The sequence below is a fragment of the Lutra lutra genome, chromosome 9, assembly GCF_902655055.1.
Source record: "Lutra lutra chromosome 9, mLutLut1.2, whole genome shotgun sequence".
Lineage (NCBI taxonomy): Eukaryota > Metazoa > Chordata > Mammalia > Carnivora > Mustelidae > Lutra > Lutra lutra.
In genome coordinates this window covers 102339533-102364254 of record NC_062286.1, presented here as the reverse complement: position 1 = coordinate 102364254, position 24722 = coordinate 102339533, and the positions used below count along the sequence as shown (strand labels likewise).

At 42.9% G+C, this 24722-nt stretch overlaps 1 protein-coding gene across 4 annotated transcripts in view; it reads right to left on the bottom strand.

The window, feature by feature from the left end:
- KIF16B (kinesin family member 16B) overlaps positions 1–24722 on the bottom strand; it is a 282073-nt gene that overhangs the window by 43035 nt on the left and 214316 nt on the right. For all 4 annotated transcript variants that reach the window (XM_047744532.1, XM_047744534.1, XM_047744535.1 and 1 more), the window contains one exon: positions 10656–10745. In XM_047744532.1, the coding sequence (XP_047600488.1) occupies positions 10656–10745 (90 nt within the window). The remainder of the gene's footprint in view (positions 1–10655; positions 10746–24722) is intronic.

The following is a 24722-nucleotide window of genomic DNA, read 5'->3' as shown; positions in this document are numbered from 1 at the left end:
CCACGTATCTATGTATCAGCAACGTAGTCAGCATTCTCTGTTGCTTTGTAATATTTCCTAATGATCTTAATGATCTCAGAGTGAAATGTTCATCTCCAAGTTGCTTTTTCTCTTTCTGATTCCTGGTAAACTGACATAGCCCAATTATCTTCAGAGACCCATCACGCTCAAATCCTGACTTCAGTGTTTACTAGATTATAATAAGATAGGTCAGCCCTTCTGCTGCCATCAAGAAGACAAATTATACATAATGGAAAAGTTTGCTTCTACTATAAGCCTTTCTCTTTTGGCCAAGTTCACTTTTTAGGTTAGCCAGACTCTTATTAAGTCCAGGTGGTCTCAGAGGCAACAGAGAGCACAGATTTTGATAAATGGCATCGCTATTCCTCTGGATATAAATAAAGGCAGCCCTTATACAAAAATTTAAATGAGTGATAAAAAGTCTTGCTTCTCTTTTATGATTTTATAACAATTAAGCTGCTGAAACTAGATTATAAATCACTGAAAGAAAACTGAAAACAACTAATAAAGTGTGGAATCTTTACTAATGAAAGAAAAACATTTGACTTCTGTTACCACCTAATAAAAGTGTATTTTATTTTCATTCCTCATTTGTTAGGCATTTTTTTTCCCTTACTCCTGTAACACTTGGCTACCTAAGTAGTACCCAATTTTTAAAGACTGGGGGGGGGGGGCTTCCATCTGGCACTCTAATTGGTCAAATTAACCTGTCTTTTACAAGTAGACATACCTTCACAATGACTGACTGCATTTGAAACATCCACACCCTGCGGGTCTGTGGCTGTAAATTTTAGCCACTCCAGCTTTTGAGAAATGCAAATAATGAAAACGCATCAAGGAGCTGTCATAATTCTCACAGCTGACGAGGTGGGAGCATTTCTGACTACTAAAAATTAATAGCAGCTTCCAAGGCCTTATAAGAACAGCTGTCACTGAGAAATATACTCACAAACAAATAAGCAATTCTCTTCCAAGTTCTGGAAGAACTTGGAGGCATGAAGGAGCGACTCTTCAGAACAATCTAGGGGGATTACTGAAGGAGCGATGAGTTACCTTTGGACCTTTGATATGAGAACAAGCACACCCCCGATATTTATGAATACCTTGCTACATGCCTCGCCCTGAGCCGGGCACATTCGTGACTCTTCTTGAATATCTGCTGAATGAGGGAGCAAGGCAGGCCTCTGTGCTGGCAGTCCATGTGGAGCAGCCAGCAATTACAATGAGGACACACCACTGACAGAGCCGCTGTCCTGCTGTCACCGAAGTGCTGAAACTCAGAGTCATCCTGGGTACAAAACCGTCACTGGACACACAGTTAAGACTGCACTGACCTCGTCATATTCGGCATAAGGATTCTAACTTTTCCACGTAAAATCTTACTCCTCCCAAAGCCAGTGTCAATCTTATTTAGGCATGAGCCAGGGAAGACAGATTTGAGGGCATTCATATGGGCTGCAATGATTTTTGAAAGTGAGAAATGTTTCAGATCTGTGAGAATTTAATATTGCATATTTAAGAATAATTATACAGTTGGACTAACTCAAATGCTTGCATTTTCCATCTTTTATTATGATGTTAGTTGCCCCTTCAGGGACAGAAGCATGGCAGGAACCTGTCATTGTCACACATTTCACAGAAGAAACCCAGTTTCTAGTTCTCCGTGGGGACTTGCTTATGTAACAGATTTTTGCAGAGAAGGAATGTTCTCTTTGGTCTCATCTGGGGCACTCTGAAAACTCCCTCTTCTTGAAGGAACACGGTCATGGAGAAGGAGACTCAAAACAAAGAAGGACTAGAAATCTGGAGACATGAACCTTGCCTACACCCCAAGTCTTGGTGTGACTTGCAACAAAACTCTGGGCATTTGAGTCCTCACGTCTAAAATGAGAGACCATGCAGTACCCAGATCTTTAAGGTGCCATGGTGAACTTACATTTCGTAGTGTGCAAATGGGTCCAACCCCTGCTTTAGAAGTCTCCTCGTCAGCTACTCTATGCTTCAGAGTTTTGGGTGGTCAAAGAAACAATCCACATGCTCTCACTGTCTAAGCTTAAACTCGCCTGTCATTAACTTTGACAAGATTATTGGTCCCTGGAAAATTACCTTTTAGAACTGGTGACCTATAATAATGAAAAATCAACTAATGCTCCCAAGGTGGATGCAAAAGAAATGACAGGCAGCATATTAACTAGTGGCCTGGAGGGTATCGTTTGGGGAATCTGGTCCTTAACTACACACTCTTAGGCCCCACATTGGATTTACCGAATCAGAATTTCCTAGTGTGGCGTCTGTGTCCACATATCCCCGAAAAGCTTCCCAGCACATTCTGATGCTTTTTGCTCCCAGCTACCCCTACCCTTGAAAACTGTTTGTTTATCGGGTGGAGAGAATGGTATGATGCAAACCATACAGTGAAAATGCCTGGGTCTTTCATAACATACTAGGTCAGGAAGCTGGCAGGCGGCGTTTGATTTTTGCCTCCGTAGCTGTTTGCTATTTAAAAATTCAAGGGGGCTGAGGGCTTGGTGCAGGTGAATTTATATAAGGCTTACTGGATGCTCCCTGTGGCTATGGTGGGTAGCACTGTAATTTGGGTGGTGAGCAGATTTGCAATTTTTATATTAAATTTGGAATGCTGGTTATAAAACTGTTGAGAATGCATTTCAGTGATGGATGGTAAATAGTTGTCCAAAACAAATCCAAGGCCAACAGCCAGTTTCTTTTCTTTCTTTTCTTTTCTTTTCTTTTTTTTTTTTTTTTTTGGTGCTGCTTTAGGGAAATTACTTGGAAAATAAAGACGGTGAGAAATGGTTCTATCAGCACAAACTGAAAGTTCATATACAAATTAAATCACCTCTTGCCTAATCGTTTTTTTCCTCCTCCCATTGGTATTTACTGGGCACCCGGTAGATAGAACAGTTGCTCTAATATAGCAATCTTTCATGCTTTACTTGAAGGCTCTGAAAATGTTTTTCTCCCTTAGCTCTGTAGGAAGAAGGGAGCCCACTTGGGGATGCGGCCAGTGGAGGCTAATCTCCTGTTTGACGCTCGGGGACTCTAATTGAGTCCAACTCAACTCTAATTGTGGCAACTCAGTTATGAGGCAGACAGGCCCATGTCATGTTCCACGGGACTTAGGCTCTCAGCACACACAGGCATTAAGAGTTCCCTTAGCATTACTTGGACGGTACATTTCAATCCATAACATAGCCCATTTCTATGGTTCATCCTCTTGCCACTAGGCAGACCAACACACACCTGCTTCAGAATCGCTCTTAGGCCACAATTACAAAAGGGCCCTCGGTGATGGACTCCAGTGCCTCTCTGCTTCCGGCGTGAGACAGTTCTCCTGAGAGGTGAGGTGCCCACTAGGCTCCAGCACTTGGAAGGGAGGGCTTCTTGTTAAATGTATTAAATAAAGTCCTCTAAAAATCAGAGTTTGGTGTCTCTGAACCTCCTAGAACGAGCAGCTGTCAGTGACCCTCTCATCTTCCAGCCCCATGTCCTACTACGTCATTAACTACCTTCAGAGCCCACTAGCCCACTCATCCAGAAAGCAGGTGGCAGGGACACTATGTCTTCACTATTCGCTCTAACGGTTGAGAGGGAACATGGTGTTCAAATAGTCTTTCTTTTCAGCTTCTTGATGAGCTGTGTTTTGATCTGATGGACCCTTAGACTGGGATGTGGATCCATAGGTAAACTTCGTGGACACTAGACATTAACAGGAACTCTGCCTTTTCTGTGGCCAAGAGAGACCACGCGTTTCTGAGCATCTAACTTGACTGATGTTTAAAGGGATTAATTATACTACTGATTTTAACACAGTAAAAAAATTTTCATACAGATAAAGAGCACTGCAGAAATGATTTGCATGATAAAATTGCAGAGACATGGTCTCTGGCAGATGCTTCATATGACTCCATAGTCACTTGCAATAACATATTTTAGCTGAGGCGTTCACAAGCTTTTACAAACTGGCTGTGGCATTATCATTGTACAGACGTGGAATCTGAAAACACAGGGTTTAGTCTGATTAAGATTCCATATGAGGTCAATGAAGGGGAGCAAAGAAAGAAAGAAAGCACTATACATGTCAGTCTATCAAAAGGACAAATTAATTCAAGACAAAAGGGAAACCTATTTAGAATCCAGAAGAAAGTGCTAAGATCAAGGAAAATGAATAAATAAAAATAAAATAACAATTTTAAAAACCTTGAATTACGCAGCACCTCCAGTGAGGGCTCAGCCTACTCAGGCAGGGACTCTGAAAGTAGAATGAGCATAGCACTCCGTTAGGGTTTGAGATCACCTGCAGCCAATCTATTTTTCTTTAATATTATACAGGATAAAGAACTTTCTTTTCTTTTTTACTCTTATATTTGTCACTGTACAAAAGCAATGGGCCCAATTCTTCTTCAGTTTCTGCTTCGCTCATGCCCTCAGTCTCCAGGCCTGCATTTCATGGGACCCAGTGGCTCCTTGGTCCTTCAATTCACAGATTTGTTTTGTGTGTGATAATCCAAAATCCCTTCTGTTTTCTTCACAGACATACGTTACAGCTAATAGTCAACCCCTCCCTGCGTTAACTGGTTCACCACCCAAGTGTATATAAAGTATCCCTGAGGGGTTTTTAGTTGATCTCCTTCTCCTTAAGGAGATAATATAGTATACAATAAATAATTAAGGAAATAAAAGTAAGTAAACAGGGAAATGAGAAGACTTAGCTGAATGACAGGAAGGAATTCTTAAAACCTTGTCACTACTGGAGGCAAGGCCCTGGGGCTCTCAGTCTCCCCAGTTTCTGTGTGTTCTTTCCCTAATCTTGATTCTTTGTAAATTGGTCTTTAAAAACAGTGGAGCAATTACTAAATTGCTTCACAGGGGAAGTATGCCTATCTGAATCAGAAGGTGTGTAGGTATCTTCAAGAAGAGGAGGCACCTGGGTGGCTCAGTCGGTTAAGCATCTGACTCTTCATCTTGGCTCAGGTCATGATCTCAGGGTAGTGAGATCAAGCCCCATGCTGGGTTTGTGCTGGGCATGGAGCTTACTTGAGATTCTCTCCCCCTATCCCTCTGCCCCAACCGCCACTACCCCCACCACCCAGCTCTCTCTCTTTCCAAAAAAAAAAAAAAAAAAAAAAAAAGACCATGCACAGAGAGGTAGTCACAACAGCAAGGATCTAGAAATTACCCATATGTCCATGAAAAGGATTCTGAAAATCTAGTAAGGTGGTATGCCAACTTTGTTTACTAGGGCCACTGCTCTTGGAAGAATGATCAATCTTTTGGTAAATGGATAAAGTGTTGGTAGACTGGGGAAGTGACAGCTCACTGGTGGGAAGCCAGAGCTCCAGCCTTCCCTGAGTGAGGTAACTCTTGTAACTCAGCATGTCCCCATAGGTACTCTGCTGGCAAGCAGAGCTATCTGTCTTACACCTTTCTCAGGTCCCTCAAAATGCTAAGTATGGCCTATGGGAGTCCTGTGAAACTGAATGGTTAGTTGGACCCAAGAAGACCTTCTGAGGGCACTGTGAACGTTTACTTCCGGGAGCTAGATGAAGAGAAACTTTCACATTCTATGTACACATCTCTGAATAATTTCAATCTTTTACCATAAATATGTAACTTATGATCTGAAAGAAATCATCCCTGGAAGAAAAGAGAAAATCTCCATAAAAGGAACTGTCTCGTTAAACTTCTTCAGAGATATATCCCCCAGGAAAAACAGGCCTAAATTCCAGAAGGAAGTGTGAATGAATAGGATATAATTAAGAGTTCCAAAAGATTATAATCTATAACCCAAACTAAAGTTTTTTTTTGTTTTGTTTTGTTTTTGTTCTTTTCAAACTAAAGTTTTAAGGTGAACAGAGATTCTCTATCTTGGCAAATAATTACAAATCCTGTGTATTTTTGAATTCAAGCATATTTTTTCAATATTTTCTCAGCTTGGGGCGCCTGGGTGGCTCAGTGGGTTAAAGCCTCTGCCTTCGGCTCGGGTCATGATCCCAGGGTTCTGCGATCGAGCCCCACATCGGGCTGTGTGCTCCGCGGGGAGCCTGCTTCCTCTTCTCTCTCTCTCTCTGCCTACTCGTGATCTCTATCTGTCAAATGAATAAATAAAATCTTTAAAAAAATTATTTTCTCAGCTTGATTAAAAATGTGAAACCTTATATAACTTGGTAAATTTAGTATGTATCACCATTAAAAAAAAAAAATCAACCATCTTGTTACCCTTACAACTGAGAAAACAAGAGTAGTTTTCTATTTGTATAGAAATAATGACCTCAATTTGGTGAAGGAGTGAGGTAAATAAAACATGTTCCCACTCTGGCTATGGAACAGTCATCTGTGAGAGGAAATTTTCAGCATCCCTCTATCTGAACCTTTTGACGTTCCTGAAGAAGCTCCGACTTTGACAAGTCAAGTGATTTCTGGGACACTGTCAGGCCAAGTAGATCATTTGGAGGTAGCTGATTACTTCAGTAAGATTAATATTATATACAGAGATGGCACTAATAGTTGCAATATTAAGAGCAGTCCTAACTGCTGAAGACCTAATAAACATTATTGATCTCAAGTCCCCATGAACACTTAGCAAGTAAGATTAGGCTGCACAAAAGGAAAAGTCAACTTTACGTTAGAAAATATAGCTGAGTTTATAAAGCTGTAAAAAAAAAAAAAAAAAAAAGAAAGAAAGAAAGGATGAATCCCCAAGTTTTGTAGCAACATGGATGGGACTGGAAGAGATTATGCTGAGTGAAATAAGTCAAGCAGAGAGAGTCAATTATCATATGGTTTCACTTATTTGTGGAGCATAACAAATAGCATGGAGGACAAGGGGAGATGGAGAGGAGAAGGGAGTTGAGGGAAATTGGAAGGGGAGGTGAACCATGAGAGACTATGGACTCTGAAAAACGATCTGAGAATTTTGAAGGGGTGGGGGGTGGGAGGTTGGGGGCACCAGGTGGTGGGTATTGTAGAGGGCACGGATTGCTTGGAGCACTGGGTGTGGTGCAAAAATAATGAATACTGTTATGCTGAAAAAAATAAAAAAATTAAAAAAAAAAAAAAAAGAAAATATAGCTGATATTCAACTTGACATTTAAGCTTCATCTTGAAAATGTTAAATGGGTGATGCTGTTTTCCCCTCACTGGAATAAGATTTATCTAGATCTACAATGACATGCTGCTGTATTTTTACAGATCAACTTTTCCCCTCTATTTTTATTTGAATAGTATTGTTTGGTTAGAAATAGTAAATGGGGTCCAACCACCTGGCCTTCCACACTGGCTTCTGCTGACCAGTTGTGTGACAAGAAGCAAGTCTCTGGCTCCAACCACAGGAGGTCATGAGCCACAAAGCCTAACACAAGACCCAGGGCACCATTAGCACTGTTACTTGTGAGGAAATTAGCCAGAGTGTGGCTATTGCAAAGCTCGGTGGCATCCCCTCAGCCTTTTTAAGTAGCATAACTTCCCTTTCTGGAGGCAGTGTGCATTTTAGGATATGGCCACATGGTTTCAAATAGCTACTCACATCACCCCCTCTCTTTCAAATAGGTACACAAAAAAGTTCTTAACATTTTGCCCTGAGAAGAAAGAAATTGTGTCACAAAGTTAGACTCAATACAGACAAGCAATTTTCAATCCTGAGTGTCATTTAGATCATGAGCCTGACTTTCGGAAAAAGGTTTCTTTGAGAAGTCATCCATGGAAAAAATAGAAATCCCAGCTTAGTTTGAATGTTCAGAACTTCTTTAATATCACCCCGTGGTTTCCTACAGCACATGGGATTGAACTCCTGGCCCTACATGATACAGTCCCTACCGACTTCCTGCCCTCATCTCCACTACACCTGACATTCCCAGGTCTTTTTGTTCTCAGAACATGCCAAGCTTGGTCCTATTCCAGGGCCTGTGCATTTGCTGTTCCCTCTACTGAAGATAAGCTCACCCCCAGGTTTTCATGCTTGCCTCCTTTCTAACATTCAGATTTTTCCCCACGTGTCCAGCTATCACGCCACATTATCATGCTATCACACTGCCTCGGCACTTAACATTGTCTAAAATTATCTCACTTATTGGTTTGCTTGTTTATTGCTCATTCTCTCTGCTTTGTGAGAGGAGGGAATGTGGCCGTCATGCTCACAGTGGTATTCAGTGTGGAGTCTTTCAATACAGACTTATGACTGAATGAATGAGATCAGCTTGATTTCCCTCATTCGAAGGTCACTTAACTTTTTTCAGCAGGTGTGTAATATACTCTCTTTCCTTGAGAAGAATTTTACGTATGTGATCAACTCTGTTCATTAATTTCACTTGCTAACAGGCAACCTCTTTGATTTACATGTTTACATCACTGTTAACCTCAGGTGTATTTTCTTCTATTATATTTTAAAAAATTGCTTCTGTTTGTTTTGAAGTTTTCTTCAAAAACACTGATTAGGGCTGTGCAATCTGTGCAAACTCATCTCTCTGGACTCAAATTTCAACTAGTACGTTGTTTCGTCAGAAAGCCAACTCTGAAACAACCATGTACTAAAATGCCTAACACCTTCTGCCCCATTACATTTTGCCGTTATTCTTCCTCAAAGGCATGGAGCTCACATAAGATGGTAATCGTCACATAGCATACTCATTAAGTGCTAGTTATTTTATTTTCCTTGTTGTCAGTCTGTCCAAAGGAGTTGAGGATACATAAGAGAAGACATTTTTTGTTCTTGTCCACCAATCCATTATTAGAATTTATGAAATTTGCCTATGTAGTATGGCCCTTAACTAATGTCACTGAAAGAATGGATATGAAATAAATCACGGAATGAATGATACATATATATTATATTGATATGATATATACACTTTTATATCATCAGGGGATTTAGTAAGTAATATGAATACCTGTACATTATTAAAGTATTGGGATAATAACTTATAATCAAGCAGGTCATGAGCAGCAAAACTCACATTAAAAACAAGTTACTCGGGGCGCCTGGGTGGCTCAGTGGGTTAAGCCGCTGCCTTCAGCTCAGGTCATGATCTCAGGGTCCTGGGATCGAGTCCCGCATCGGGCTCTCTGCTCAGCAGGGAGCCTGCTTCCCTCTCTCTCTCTCTCTCTCTCTCTGCCTGCCTCTCTGTCTACTTGTGATCTCTCTCTGTCAAATAAACAAATAAAATCTTTAAAAAAAAAAAAACAAGTTACTCTATACATTAATATGTACATGATACTTCCAATTTTTATTATCAATATTAACTTGGGACATGAAGAGTAAATTGCAGAAACTTAATAACTTGACTTTGATGTAGTTACTTCTAGAACTGAAGCTTCCTGAGGAACACTGAACTAAAATTCCTACCTGAAGCTTCTTCAATTTTTAATTGAATACTATTAATACTTAACAACCAGATTTCACATAATTCAATTTTACCAGAACTCAAGGAACCATCTTATTTACAAAAGGGAAATTTCTTTATATTTATATGGGATAAGGAAGAGGAGAAGGCATGGAAAGGTTAAGAAAACATCAGTTATTTAATGTGAACTGAACTAGAAAAAAAATGTCTGACTAAAGTATTTTTTAGGATATCATAAAAAACTATAAAAATAGTGCTGAAAAGCAATACTTAGGGAAAGCAGGCATTAGACAGTGACTACAGACTGATCTGTAGTCAGTTCAACCCAAAATTCCCAAAGAGCTGTGCTGATACAAGGTTTCCTTTAGTTGAAATAAAAGTAATTAAGTAAATATTCACTTGGAAGATACACATTAATTTTAGGAATACTTTTCTCTGCTAAAAAGTATTTTTTTTAAAGATTTATTTATTTATTTATTTATGAGAGAATGACTGAGTGTGAAGGCGGGGGCATGGTTAGGGGCAGAGAGAGAGAGAAAGAAAGAGAGAGAGAATCCTCAAGCAAACTCCCCAATGGAGACAGATATGGGGCTTGATCATGATCTGACCCAAAACCAAGAGTCAGACATTTAACAGACTGAGCCACCTGGGTAACCCAAGTAAGAAGTATTTTAAAAACCAGTCTTTGTCTAAAGAGGAAAAGAATAACAATGTATCAACAGACTCTGATCAGATCTATGAAATAGATATCTGCAAAATATATCTGATCAGATGTATGAAATGCCTCCTTGCTTCTAGATAATTCCATTCTAACAATCTATCTTCCATCCATGTCTGGTGGAAAATTAACTTTTAAGACTTAACTTCTCATTAAGTAGAAGTCTAAGCATTAATAGTCTTTTTTAAGAGAAGAAAAGGCAAATCTCTATTGAGGGATTTATTACTATTTCATTTTACTAGGTCTTACAGTTCAAAAGTTATAAACTGATTAAAATATTTATTTAAAATGCGCTGTAAAGTTTATGAAAAGGATAGAATTCATTTACCATCACCTTACTATCACTTTCAAAATCTTTTTAGGAAATGTTTCAATTGTGTAGAATGGAATTGGAAAGAACAGAAGTTAAAAAACTACCTTTGACAGATGAGTAATTGCAATAAAACTTGGTGACACTTACAAGCTGATACTTAAGGGGGGGGGAGCATTGATAATGCAATCAGCTCATTTGCTTTATAAAATAAATGTTCTTAATTGGAGATAATTATTTTATAACTTACCTCTGCATACTTTAACTTCAATGTTTTATGCATTTCTCGAAAACGACTGTAGCGTCTGAATACGGTCCATGTCTCATCTAGGACAGTAATCTATTAACCGGGAAAATCAAAATAAATCAGCATTAATTAGAGGAAAAAAATGACTAGCATTTTTAAAAAAATAATTTTAAAATTAACAAAAAGTGATTAGCATGTAAAATTTCTCCAGAACCGAAAACATTAATCTAGCTGCATAAATAAGACTTAGAAATAAAAGCGTACTCTACTTAAGGATGCATCTCTGGCTCTCAAATCTGCTTATAAGCAGTATGTGCTCATGTAAAATGAGAGACAAACAGTTACCTCTCAATTGTTTATAAAAAGGGTCCCTTAACCCTCCACCTGGGTTGAGGAAAGTAAATCCCAAAGGGTGACCTTTCTGTTATGGCGCCATGCCCACATAAAGTGTCAGTGTAGGTTACCACATGCCATCATAGTGGACAGGATGGGAAAAAATGAGAAAAGAAAAAGCTGAGAAAAAAAGGAGGAAGTGGAGATGGAAGGAGAAAAGAGGACAAAGAAAAATGAGAAAACAAAATTTCTGTATCTCAATTATTAGCATAAAAACACGTAGTATATTTTTGCTTTATTTTTGAGGAGGAATTCTCAACCCAGCCTTTTTTTTTTTTTTTAATTTATTTATTTGACAGAGAGATCACAAGTAGGCAGAGAGACAGGCAGAGAGAGAGGAGGAAGCAGGCTCCCCGCTGAGCAGGGAGCCCAATGTGGGGCTCGATCCCAGGACCCCGGGATCATGACCTGAGCCAAGGGCAGAGGCTTTAACCCACTGAGCCACCCAGGCGCCCCTCAACCCAGCCTTTAACTGGTAGTTGAACTTACTGTTCCTGTTGAATGTGCTGACTGGTACACATGTAAAGGCCCTGTGGCACATCAGCTCACATATCAAGGTCACAAGACAATGGGAGGCTGGGAGACCCCACCAGCCTTGATAATGAGGCTAATGAGTCTCAAATTCCCATTATATTTCCCAACTTTCTTCTAAGCTCTAGACCCATGTACTCAACTTAGAGATGTCATTCTTGACATGTCACACCACAAGAACTCTAAAGTCATCTTGTCTAAAACCAAACTTCAAGTGCTCGCCGTTAGTCTTAACTTCAGCTCTTGTCTGGTCCATTTCACTACACCATCCAGCAAGCTCCACCAGACAGACACTGAAGCCACATCTGATCCGCCTCCTCCGCACCAACATGACCAGTAGTCCAACAGGTACTAGGTCTTACTCTTTCTGCTCTGTAAACATTTCTTAGAGCTCTATCCTTCCATCCTCCACCACCATCATCACCATCTGGTCCCAGAATGGCCTTTACCAGGGACTCCCCCAGTTGTCTGTGTCCACATGTGTCCCCTCCAATCCCTGCTCTGCAAAACTGATGGGGCAGCTTTTTAAAATTTAAATCCAATCATTCCACACACACCTTCCCCCACTCAAGACCACCTGGTAGTTTCATGCTGCTCATAGAAAAAGATCTACATTTTTTTATCTTAAAGACCCAAATTCTAATTTTTTAACCCACTGCCTGCAGCAGCCTCACTTCTAGCGTGTCTCCCCTTAGGTGTGTTCACTCTTGCCACAATCGCTGAAGGCACATACTACTTCCCACCCAGGGCATTTGCATGGGCCTTGTTCCTGTATGGGAAATTGTATCCTGCATAGGACAACAATGCCCTTCTCAAGCATTGTCATTCAGCCTGACTCTCCCACATGGGATCAGTAGGAGAGGAGAAGTAGTAGTAGGGGGAATTCCCATGTGGGTAGTTTCAGGATGAGTAAGTCTTGAGTCTCAGTCAGTCCTTTTTTTTTTTTTTTTTTTAATTTATTTATTTGACACAGAGAGAGAGATCACAAGTAGCAGAAAGGCAGGCAGATCCCAAGCGGGGCTTGATCCCAAGACCCTGAGATCGGGACCTGAGCTGAAGGCAGAGGTTTAACCCACTGAGCCATCCAGGCACCCCATCAGCCAGTCTTGGGTTCATTCATTTCCCAAAGTGGCAAGTGAAATGATTTTCAGTCATATAAGGATGTACTTTTTTTTCTTTTTTTTGTTAAAGAATTTTCAACATTCTGGATCTGTACTTTTTTTTTTAAGATTTTATTTATTTATTTGACAGACTGAGATCACAAGTAGGCAGAGAGGCAGGTAGAGAGAGAGGGGGAAGCAGGCTCCCCACTAAGCAGAGAGCCCGATGTGGGACTCAATCCTAGGACCTTGAGAGCATGACCTAAGCCGAAGGCAGAGGCATAACCCACTGAGCCACCCAGGTGCCCCAATGTATTCATTATTTACAATGAATTTTTTAATTGTGGCAGATCTCTTCTGATGAATTCCCTCAAAAAGGATAGTTCTGTAAGGAAAAAAAGGTAAGTGTTTTTACCAAAAAAATCATTAGATAAAAATAGTACAGTAGCTTAGCAGCTGTAAGTTTTGAAAGCTGGTATGCAAGTCACTCAAGCTTGGAAAACACTGCACCCTGCAGCTAAGCTGGGCGGAGGGGCCTTCTCTTGGTTTTCTTCTCTTCCACAGACCCCACAAAGGACTGTGACAGAGGCCACCACAATCAGCATGGGTGTGAGGACTTCCTTAGGGTGAGAACACAGCAATACTCTGCTTTGGATGGACACAAACCAGGTGTCAAAGGGAAAACAGGAAGGGCTAGGATGCTGCCTACTTGCCAAGAGAGTCCAGAAAGTTCATGGCGCCACACTTGTGACCCGGGAGCAGTAAGAGGCTGGATGCTCACAGGTGAGACCTTGCTGTGTTATGAAAGTCACCAAAGACGCCTAGGACTCCCTCATCCGTCCTGTGCTCCCTGGCGCTCTTTGGTTGCTTCCACTGTACCTCTTTAGCTCCTCGTCAATTGTGAGCAAAAGACCCCAGATCCTGAGCCTCTTCCAGGAACATCTCTGTCATCTTCACTCTAAATGAAGGCTGGCTCTTCCCTGAGGAGTCACTTCCCTGGCAGCCCTCTCAAGTAGGGACTGTTTTCTCCCCATACTCTTCCTCCCATTGCGCTGGGATGTAGGCAGACTTTGTCCTTCTACCCAACTTTCAAACCACTGCTCCCCTCTCCATTCTGAAACCCCTCCTCTGTGAAGCTCATGCCTTCAGACCCTAAATTCCGTCCATCTTTCTTGCAGCTTTCAACTCACCTTAATTACTTCTCTAATTCCTTGAAGGTCTTAGATTCTGCTCACTGTCATCTGCTCCAACACTTTGGAAAACCTGCCGTGAATCTTGGGTCATTCCAGTAACACCCAGATGATCCCTCCAACACCCTGACCTGCTCCTCAACCTTTGCCCTACTTCCTTACTCACCTCAATTTGGATACCATGGGCAGTCATGACAACCATTCCCTTGCATTCAACCACAAATCTCTTCGTCCTGCTCTTGAAATTCCCTGGACCAATAACTAAACCATAACCTTGGTGAAATCCAACTGTCTGCTTACTCCAGGCCTGCACCTGCCTAGCAGAATGTGAAAGAAAAACACACCATGACGTGGACTGACTGGTCTCTTTGAAAGTCACAATCCCCACTTTCAGGTCAGCCCGGATGCCTCCCACCTGTCATATCCCATTTTTCCAGTCCTATCCACGCTTCTCTTAGATATCACTTTTGTAAATAGTTTACCTCATCTTTCCCCTGAAGCTTTCATCACTTTCTCCCTGTCCTCAGCTGATAACCTGAATTCCTATTTTACTGAGAGAATGAAAGAAATCAGAAGAACACTTCCCCAGGTACCTTTAAGCAAGTCTCCTATGCCACCCTCTACCCTGTACCTCATGTTTCTCCCTATTACCAGGCATGACATATGGATCAGATCTCCTGTGAAGGTCAAGCCCTCTTCTTAAACACTGCATTCCATCCCCTCTTGCCTTCTCTCACTTTCAGTCTGTAGTCAAAACTACTGGTTCTTAGAGTGTGATGCCTGACCAGCAAGCACCAGCTTCACTCGGGAACTTGTTAGAAATGCAAAGTCTGAGGATTCACCCACACTTACTTGGTCAGAAACTCTGGGGTGGGGCTTGGTAATCTGTTTTAATAAACCTTCTAGGGGTTTCGGTATAAGCAGGCTTGCTGTAAATCACTGTTAGTACTACTGCCTGAAAATCAAATCTGGTGTGCTAGCATCCTCCCATCTCCTCTCCCCCTACTCCTTCCCTCCCTCATGGCCAAGGGCCCTCAGCGTGGCGTTCAGGGTCTTTTCCAGGCTGACCCAACGCCACCTTTCTAACCTCAGCTCCCTGTGGATCAGAAATCTCATACTTCAGACAACTTAACCCAGAAATACGGCCTATTCATTGGTCTTTTGCAATCTTTGGAATGGCCTCCTCAGGTGTATACTCCATTCTGTGACTAGACAGCTTTCTCCTGGGTGGCATCCAAACCACAGTTCCTCCCTAGGCAGCTTTCCCTGGAAAAGCTGGAAAAATCATTCTGTCCTCCATGGTTCCTTAGCATGTAGCTCACAGTTTAACCGGAGCACTTATCACAGGATATCAGTTACATAATTAAAGTTGTATTAATTAACTTACAGAACTGATATTAATTATATAAATGCCTTGCTACCCTATAAACTTTTAAGCCTTCTGAGGGAATAAGCCTTTGGCAGTAATTGGGGTGGAGGTGGGAGAACCGTTCACTGTCGAAATAAACCTTTATTGAGCTACTACTACGTGTTAGGCATCACATTAGATGCAGGCAGTTTGCTGAAAGATGTACTTAAGATTATCTTTCTTTTCCAATCAGGTAAGAGCTCCAGGCTTGGCCCAGATCTGTCAAAATGGCAAACAGGGCCTGCTGCCATCCTGGCTCCACATACCCTGTTCTAGCAGTTTCTTTGAGGTTCAGCTGAGCCAGATTATTTGACTTGGTCACACAGTATGATGATCTGCTTTCTTTTTTTTTTTTTTTTTTTGACTGCACTGAGAATATGGTGCCTTCTCAGTATATCTATAACACAAGTTTACAGTGACATATATAGAGATTTCTAAATCCTTCACCCCTGCGATCTTGACCTGACCCCAGGTTAAGTATAGGGATTGCAATGGCTCAAGCTTCCTACTTTCTATTTAAACATTTAAATCTCTCCTGTCTGCCAAAATGCAAACAGGATGAGGACAAGGATGACAAAGCATAAAGGCCGGTCATGATCACTGTAGAAACAGGGGGTGGCGGAGGGGAGCATGGGGCAAGGCAACCACACGTGTCATCTCTCCACAGGAAAACGTGGAGTCAATATTAAGTCCCTTCTAATAATGGAGACACCATCACCTGTGGAGGTGGGAAAAGGTGCATGTGAAGTTTGGAAAATCTATACAGAGGGGGGAAAAATATACTGAAGTCCTATTTTCACCCCAAATTAAAAATGGGCATGGGATGAGGTGTTGATGCAGACAGAAAGGACAGAAGATCACTACACCAAATAAATCAGGTCAAAATATTCGATTCTGTTCTTCTATGTTGAGAAAGCAGGGCATCATTACTCCATATCTTTGAGGAGCAAATTCATTACGTCTCTGTCACTGGATGGCTCTGCTGATACAAATCCATCTTTTCTGGGCCATAAAATGATCAAGTGCAACTTAACCACCATAAACATGTCCATGAGATGAACTGCATTTACTTATAACCAATTCTCTATTGAGTGCTTTCCACAAATTTATGTTATATACATATTTTGCTGGTTTGAGAATTGTCGATTTTAAGATCTGTCATCAGTATATATTCCCTTGTGTATATCTATCTGTGTTAAGGATGAGAGTCTACAATTTCTCACCCAAAGAAAAATACTCTAACTGGCCTCCTTGTAAATAGTTACTTGTAGAGTTCTCTCAACCAACATTTATTTGCTAACAACATTTTGAGGAGCGGCCTAAAGTATATAAAAATAAAATGCCTTCTATTTAGTAAGTCAGATGCCAACCTAATAGACACTACAAGTTTTTACACTAAAACTTTATACTAGAGTTTTATCAGATTTGTGCAACATATAGTCTTCTGCAGCCACAGAACTGTGAACATGTCTGCGGGAACATGAAATATATTATAAATACTGGAATCTGTATGGTAGCAAGTACTAGTATAACAGACTTAGTTAAAAGCTCAGAGAACTGTCACACATGGAACTAAACTGGAAAGAGACTAATACCTCACTGACCACAGCCTACCATCATCCTCTATGTCCTTGCTTTGGGACCTCTAAGATGGCCAGTTCTTCAAAGTTCTTCAAAGTGTTTCTGATGAGCATGCTCATCCTGCATTTGTGGAGTCCACTGCCTGTCTTCACTGGAACTGCCCAAAACCTCTTCTGGTCTCTTAACTCATCTCTTCCTTTCTGCTCCCTCTGCCTCCTCCAGTTCCAACCTGGACTCCAGGTCAGTTTTCCCACCACTGGAGGACCAAGTCCTCATTTCCCTAGCTCCCTAGACCTTCTAGGAAACATTAGAATAATTCCCCCCAAATCAGGCAGTCTCTGGTATCAGCTTTCTCTGCAGTGTGCTGCCCCCCATGATAGCAGAATGTATGCAATTTATGCTATTTTGACTCAAGAGGGTTACTCCTATTTGGAAATCCCTCCAAATTACATTCTCTGCAATGAGTATTTCAAAACGTTCTAGATTTTCAAGCCTCAAGGACAATGATTATGTTTTAAAGAGGTGATCAGGGTTACTCAAGACCAACTCCCTGAGCACCTTTCAGCAGGTCTCAAAATTATGCTGTTGCCACATTCATTCCCATCTTCCCCATCCCCCCCCCACCTCTTCATCTTCATCTTCACTTCATTGTTCCCACTCACCTCTACTTAAAGGAGAGTCACTCCCCAAGGTTGGCCTCCAACTGCACTACTTCCTCTTACCCACAGATGACTTGTCTCTGTCTGCCCTCAGGCCTTTGTCACTGAAATCCACCCATCTTCTTCACGTAAACAAAGATGTTATCTTCCTGACTGCTCTGTTTCCACAGCCCTTTTGCTCTGCATTGTTCTGCATGCCTCCCCCTCACCCCCTTAGTGGACCAGAGAGTACATGAACTATTTATTCATGTTTCCTGTTCTTCAGTATCTTGATACTTCCAGCATGGTCTTTAAAAAAAAAAACAATACCACTATGTTACATGTACCAAATGAGTATTTTTTAAATAATAAATGAACGCATAATGGAGACAGTAGAGCCCAGAGTCTCTTTTCAATAAATGCTCTTCTGCAGCACTTCCTAGTTCCCGTTCTATGCTGAAATGTGGGCAGTGGAAAGACCTGCGTTTTAGTCCTTTTCTGGCTTACCTGTAACTGTTTTAAGTTTTTAGAAAGTAAGCGTTACAGGAGATAACGGGAGAGGGTAAAGAATTATAAAACAAAGAAAGAGAAAATGTTATTTATCTAATTCCTTTGGAGACAGAAGTCTGCTGATGTAGAAGAAATACCACGATGACAGGTTTGGGGTAAGAAAGGTAAGGGAAATAGAGGTTAAGAAGTAAAACATATCAAGAAACAAAAGGTGGTCTCTAAGTTGCTCTAAGGGGGTGGGTCCTAGGAACATAAGAGTGTTTGTTTCTGAATGTCCAGGTCCTTTGGGTACGTAAACTTGGGAAAGATGCTTAAAAGCAGGCCGAAGCTGAATCTTTCCACTTAGCAAGGGGCAGCCCTGGAGCTCTCAAAGGATATCTAGGCAGCAGAGAGAGGGAAGGCTGGTGGTTTTGGGAGAACATAATTAGCTAACAGGGTATATTCAATTGTTTGCTCTGAGATGTGCAATGCACCTCCTTCCTTGGTTTCCCTGGGGAAGTTCCAGGTGAGTTTATATACCTTTCCTTCTGAGAAACCGAAAGGAGTGTTGAGCTCACTGCGTCAGCAACCACCTAGGAGGCGAAGGAAGAGCTGCCAGGTGAAACACGCCCGCAGACTGCGTCCTGAGATCCCGGCGAGAGCAGGCATCCTCCTCCACTGCAGCGGCCGAGGAACCAGCAGCCTACAGCCTACTGACTATGGGAATTCTACCTCGCAGGCTCCTGAGTCAAGAAGTCAGGCCCTAGCAGCAGGAGCACGGTCTTAAAGCCAGTGCACTGGGCAAGGAGAGAGGAATCTATAATCCAGTCCTAGATCTGCCAACTCTTGGTGACACAGACGGGAGAGACGTATGGAGCTTGGAGCATCAAGACTTCTGAAAATAGGAGACCCACACAGATAGAAGATTATTCAGCTCTGTTAATCAGGAAACTCCCCAGACATCCTTCTATGTAGATGTAGCACCAACAAGTACAGGAAGTGCCTCAGAGCCCTTGGTTTCCAGACCAGTCTGAATATGGCTTGTCATGAAGAAAGGAGCCTAGCAGCTGGTTGCTGAGTTACACCGTATCTACATAACCATGAAGCGGTGCAAAATCAAACAGCGCTTTCTAGCTGACCGAAGTCTCAGCCTTTTGCAATAACTAGGAATTAGGACTTTATGCTTCAATTTCAGCACCTTCAAAATTGGGATAATACCATTTATTTTAGTGTACTTACTCTGTCTACTAGTTTGAAGGTAAATCTGAAAGAATGTAAGAACACTCTAAGATTCTGATAAGATGGATGCCTTTCAAATCCAAGATCATTACTAATAAGTACTTTTCCCTTCCCCTAACACCTCTGTAAAACCAGTGAGGAACAGGAAAAATTACTCTACTTTAAAATTGTGGGAAATTGTGAGAATGACAGCCTAACCAATTTTCCTTCAAATTACCAAGATATTCAGAGGCAAAGTCCAGAATGCAAACTCTCTACCAGGCATCACTGGAGAATGGAATAATGAAAAACTCTGGATTAAGACAGACTTGGATCCTAACTTTAGCCCAGTCACTAATTAGCTATGCGACTTTGGCTCTACCACACAACCCTTCCAGGCCTCAGCTTCTTCATCTGTGAAATGGGCTCACGATACTAACCTACAGATGAACGAGAAGCATATGAAACAACCATCAGGGTGTCTGGGTGCCTAGTAAATGATAACTCCTTGCACTGTGATCATGTTCCTAAGGAAAGGCCTTTTCTTACGCACGATGGAAAGGCAAGGGGTATCCTTGGGCAGCAACTGCAAAGAGGGGAGTCCAAAAAAACCAATTTTATTTCAGGAAGAGATGTAAAACCCCCCAAATTCTGAAGTTATGGAAGACAAAATATTAATATATTCTTATAAGGAAAAAACATATTTGAAATGAAAATTCAAGGCATGGCCACAACACAGTGATTGCTTTCCTTTGGTGCTTGGAAGTCAATCTCATTTCTTCTTTGCTGTTTCTCATATATGCAGCCTTTACTTTGTGAAGACAAACGCAACTGCTCAAATGAAAGTGATATAAAAGATTAGTTGCTTTGTGCAAAAAAGGGAAAATGTTTTTTCTTAACTTTTTTCAGTGAAAGACAAAGTTTTCAGAGACAAGAAGGGGTGCTTAAAAAAAAACAGGATAAAATATGATTCTTCGAGTCCCAATGTTATTTCTTTCATTTGTTATTTATGTTTGAAAATAATACACAAACTGGATATTGGGATCTAGATGGACCACGGCTTATGCAACACTCCATTTGTCTCAGCTGTGCTAATACACATGCAGGGAGATCATCTATCAAGTTACTAATAAGCAGAGACTCAGATGCCAACACACAAATCCTTCTGAACATTTATATTCTATCAAGTCGGGAGTATTTCTAAAAGATGTATGTGTGCGTAGTTTATCTAATAGACTGGAATGGCTCTTATTTCTGTTCTGCCAAATAAAGAGAAATTTCTCTGACTATAAATGTGATTGCTTCAACTCTCAAACTACAAATTTTCTGGGCATTTCCTTATCACGCTCCCTGGCAGGTCTATCCACCATCAAATTCTCCAAGTTTATCAAAGCCTCAGTAAGACCCCCAATTTACAAAGTGCCTGCAACTTGGCCAGAACTCGAGATAAAAAAATCAAAATACATACAAAAATAATAGCAGATATTGGGCAAGGATGTGGAAATGGTCACCATGTTTAGACCAACACTAAAATACGGCCTTGACTTCGAAGAAGTACAGAATGTAGTGAAATTGCAAAAGGCACATTAAAATGAATAAGCAAGGGCACCAGCATGGCTCAGAGTTCTCAGATCTGATGGGTATTTGGTACCTGGTTCACCCTTCTAGCTGTGTGGCCTTGAGCAAGTCATTCCTAATTTCCTAATTTGTTAAGTGCAAATAATACCCCCCCCCCCATTTTGGTACAGTTTGCACATTTGTGGAAATGTCTGGCAAAGAGGCTGGGCCGAAGAAGGTGCTGGATGGATGACGGTGTCCTCCCTTGAGGAGAGGTTGCAAACTCAACTGGCCTACAGGGTTCAGTGAGGAACACAATGCCGAGAGGCTCCACGAGTGCGGGGGTGCGGACCAGAGGGAGTATAGCGGGAGTCTACGAGTTACGTGAGCGCTCTCAATTCCGCTATAGAGGAGGGATGAAGTCATCAGAAGGGCTAAGCACTGCCAGCAAGTAAGCTGCAGTTTAGGGATATAGGTAAACCTCAGACAGAACAGAGCCTGTACTCAAGCAGCTTGCGAGATACAAGTGAATTCATAAGACATGCTAAATAAGGGTCTAAAACCTTTTGGGCGTGTCAGAGAAAGACAGAATAGAGAAATATGAGGGAACAGATTAGAACGTTACCTAGAGAAAGAAAGTGTAAGGTCATGATCATGCCTGCTCAGGACCAACAGCTAACTCAGCCCCGCATGAACACCACTGGTGGTGACCATGAGCTGATCCCATGCTGAGTCCACATGTGCTCTACCTAAGAAGTGCTGGTGACAACCTGGGCCATCCAGCAGGCCACCGGGCAGGCATGCTGCCATGCAGCGAGTGGCACTGCCTCTGGGTGCCCTGTGTTTACGGAGACACCTTGCTCACAGCTCTAGTCCTGGCAAGCAGAGCGGGAGAGGTTGCAGTGGCAAAGAGAGACAGAGCAGGAGAATGTGGGGTGACCCTGAGCTCAGAGAGTGCGGGCCGCTCCCCTGCCGGCCCCACCCTCCACGCGTCTACCTGCCCCTCCTCCTCCTGCATCTGTGTTTGTTTAAACTGACTTAATAAACTGGGTGATCAGAGACTTCTTTCGGTGTGTGAGCCTTTTTGTGTAGTGGGGACTTGGCGTGGACCATTCCTTCAGGCGATCTCCTCTGCCCAGGAGCCGTGAAGTCTGTGACACAGGAACCATCCCAAGAGGAGCCACTGTTTGGCCCCAAGCAGGGCTGCCCTTTGGGACACCAGTCTGGGTTCTTACATTTTCTGGTGTTTAACATAAAATTGGGGAATTTGGACCTCCCTGTCAGATCTCCCAAGTTTGAAATGGTGATAATGCAGTGAACATTTTGAAATTCTGTTCGGGCAAAATAAAGCTCATCCTCCACTGCCCCTCCTGGTTTGTTCCAGCTGCCTTCATCCTGCTGCACAACTCTGTCGGGCCCTGGTGCCGAGGGCCCTGGCAGGTGGCCCTTTGCCCGCTGCTGCATCTCACCTTCAGGGGCTCCTGCCTGCGGAGGGCCCGGGGGACCCAAGGGCTCTCGCACTAAGCATCTCCCCAACTCCGGGGCAGCACCGACTGAGCCCAGAAGGGGGACTCAAGTACCTAAGCTTACGTGACAGCAAAGAGAATGGACTGCTGGGCAGGGCACTCAGGCGATACTGGCAGGAGCCTACGGGCTTGTGCCCAACGGCTTCCTCAAGGTTACTCTGCCCTGCTCTCAGGCCTCCCTTGGTCCCTCTGCCTCTCCTCTCCTCCTCAGGCCACCGACCACGAGCCAGAACAAAATGAGGTACATCTGGGGGCAAAAGGAGGTGACTGTCCCTGTGGTACCTTCGACCAAAATCAGATGACAGTTTTGTCTTGGACATCGTGTGTTCGAGGTCAAGTATGTAGTCCTGTGCTCCTTTGCTCTAAAGTGGACCAAAGTGATTCTGCACAAAGGGGCCTATCTCCTGCCACCACTTGAAGAAAGTCAGGGCCCTGTCCTTTCCTGAACAGCCTGGGGATGGGAGGGTATGACTAGGGCACCAGAGGGCTCCTTACAGAAGACTCCAGAACACGTGCTTCCTGAGCAAGGGGCTGGGGTGCCCAGAATAACGTCCGGGGGTGGGCCGAGGGCTACTCCTCTGTGCAGAACGGAACAGAACTGAACTCCTTTGTGGGTGCTGGAGACCGTCAGAGCCGGGATGTGTCCTGGCGTGTGGGAGGATGGAATGGAGAAGGTGGGCAGAGGCAGCAGGCACTGGCTCTCTTGCACGCAGACACGGTCCAGGAGCCTGATTTGCCAGTCCCCACCCTGGATGACCAGAGAGGCAGCCACGTCATGAGGAAACCAGTAGGTGGGATGGCTGATCAGTGACTGAATCCAGCAGCACAGTCGAGAGCATGGGGAGCCTGTGGGTGGCTGTGTAAAAAGGGCACACGGTCACACAATCCCAAAGCTCTACCCAGGCTCTGACCCACTGTGGCGGACTTGTGTGAGTCATATTGTTGAGTGACCTCTTCTGCGTGACCATTACCAGTCCCGGCCTGTGGGAGGGCTGATGACTCAGTGATGAGGGCCCAAGGGCTTACATCTCCAGACAAGACCTACTATGAACATGACAGTGACTGCAAGAAAACCATGTGACCATGGGCTGTGACACCTGTTCTGAAGGGAGGAAACAGGGTAACAGGATAGGGAATGGGTGGGAGGGGAGGGGCCCTACTGCAGAAGTCCCCACTCTGGGAAGCAGACAGGAAGGCAATCTCCTGGTAAGATCACCTACAGTTTTTACAGGAATAAAAACTATCAGGAAACAAAATATTAAAAACAAAAAACAAAAAACAGTGTTGGCTTATGTTTTTTACACTATAATATTAATACATAAGTTAAATGGCAGAGAGTTTAACACAATGCCAGAAACACCAGCTTGTTTCTCGAACATAAGAGTAGGCCAGCCTCGAACTTAACCACAGGATTTCCGTTTTGTATCCTGATGAAATATAATTTACTTATTTATTTATGTTATTTTTTTTTTAAGATTTTATTTATTTATTTGACAGACAGAGATCACAAGTAGGCAGAGAGGCAGGCAGAGAGAGGGGGGGAAGCAGGTTCCCTGCAGAGCAGAGAGCCCGATGCGGGGCTCGATCCCAGGACCCTGAGATCATGACCCGAGCTGAAGGCAGAGGCTTTAACCCACTGAGCCACTCAGGCGCCCCCTGATGAAATATAATTTTAAAAACTAATTTCTCTCCACTCTGGTCTTACCTCACTGAAAATGGCAATTGTAACACAGTTGTAACTGATTTCCTGTATCAATCTTGGACAAGCATTTGACGCCAGGGTGTTAAGACGGCTGCAGTAGTCTGGTCAGCGGGATAACCTGTGCCGGCCATGGTTCAGGGCCAGCACACTCCTGACAGGCACCTTCTGCTGGCCAGCAGGTGACATTCAAACATACTCGGCTTCTCAGACAGCAGCCAGACTGGCACCACCCCCCACTTCTCCATCCGTCTCTGACAGAAGTCAGAAAGACATACATCTCTTGGAGAGAATGTGGACAGTCCCAGAGGGTTTGTATTCCTGTGACCTGCTGAGAGGGATCACTGCAAGGGCCACGGGAATGGATGCCCTCACCCTGGGATGCCCTCACCCTGGGATGCCCAGGCACGTGTCCAGGATCAGTAAAATAAGGATGTGGAGGATGGAAGGAGTGCATCACGGAGATGACAACCTTCTGTGGCATCAAATAAGGACATTAAGACAAACACCATTCCACAAACTGTAATATATCCATATGTATATGTATGTACACATACATACATATATACATATACTATGTAGCAATAAAAAGAAACACATTTCTGTTATAGTCAACTACAGAGATGAATCTCCAGCACATCAGACTACACAGAAGCATCCAGACACAAAGGAGTAAATGCTGCCCGGTCCCATTTACATGGTGCGCTAGAAGAGGCACAAGTCCTCTGTGGTTACAGAAA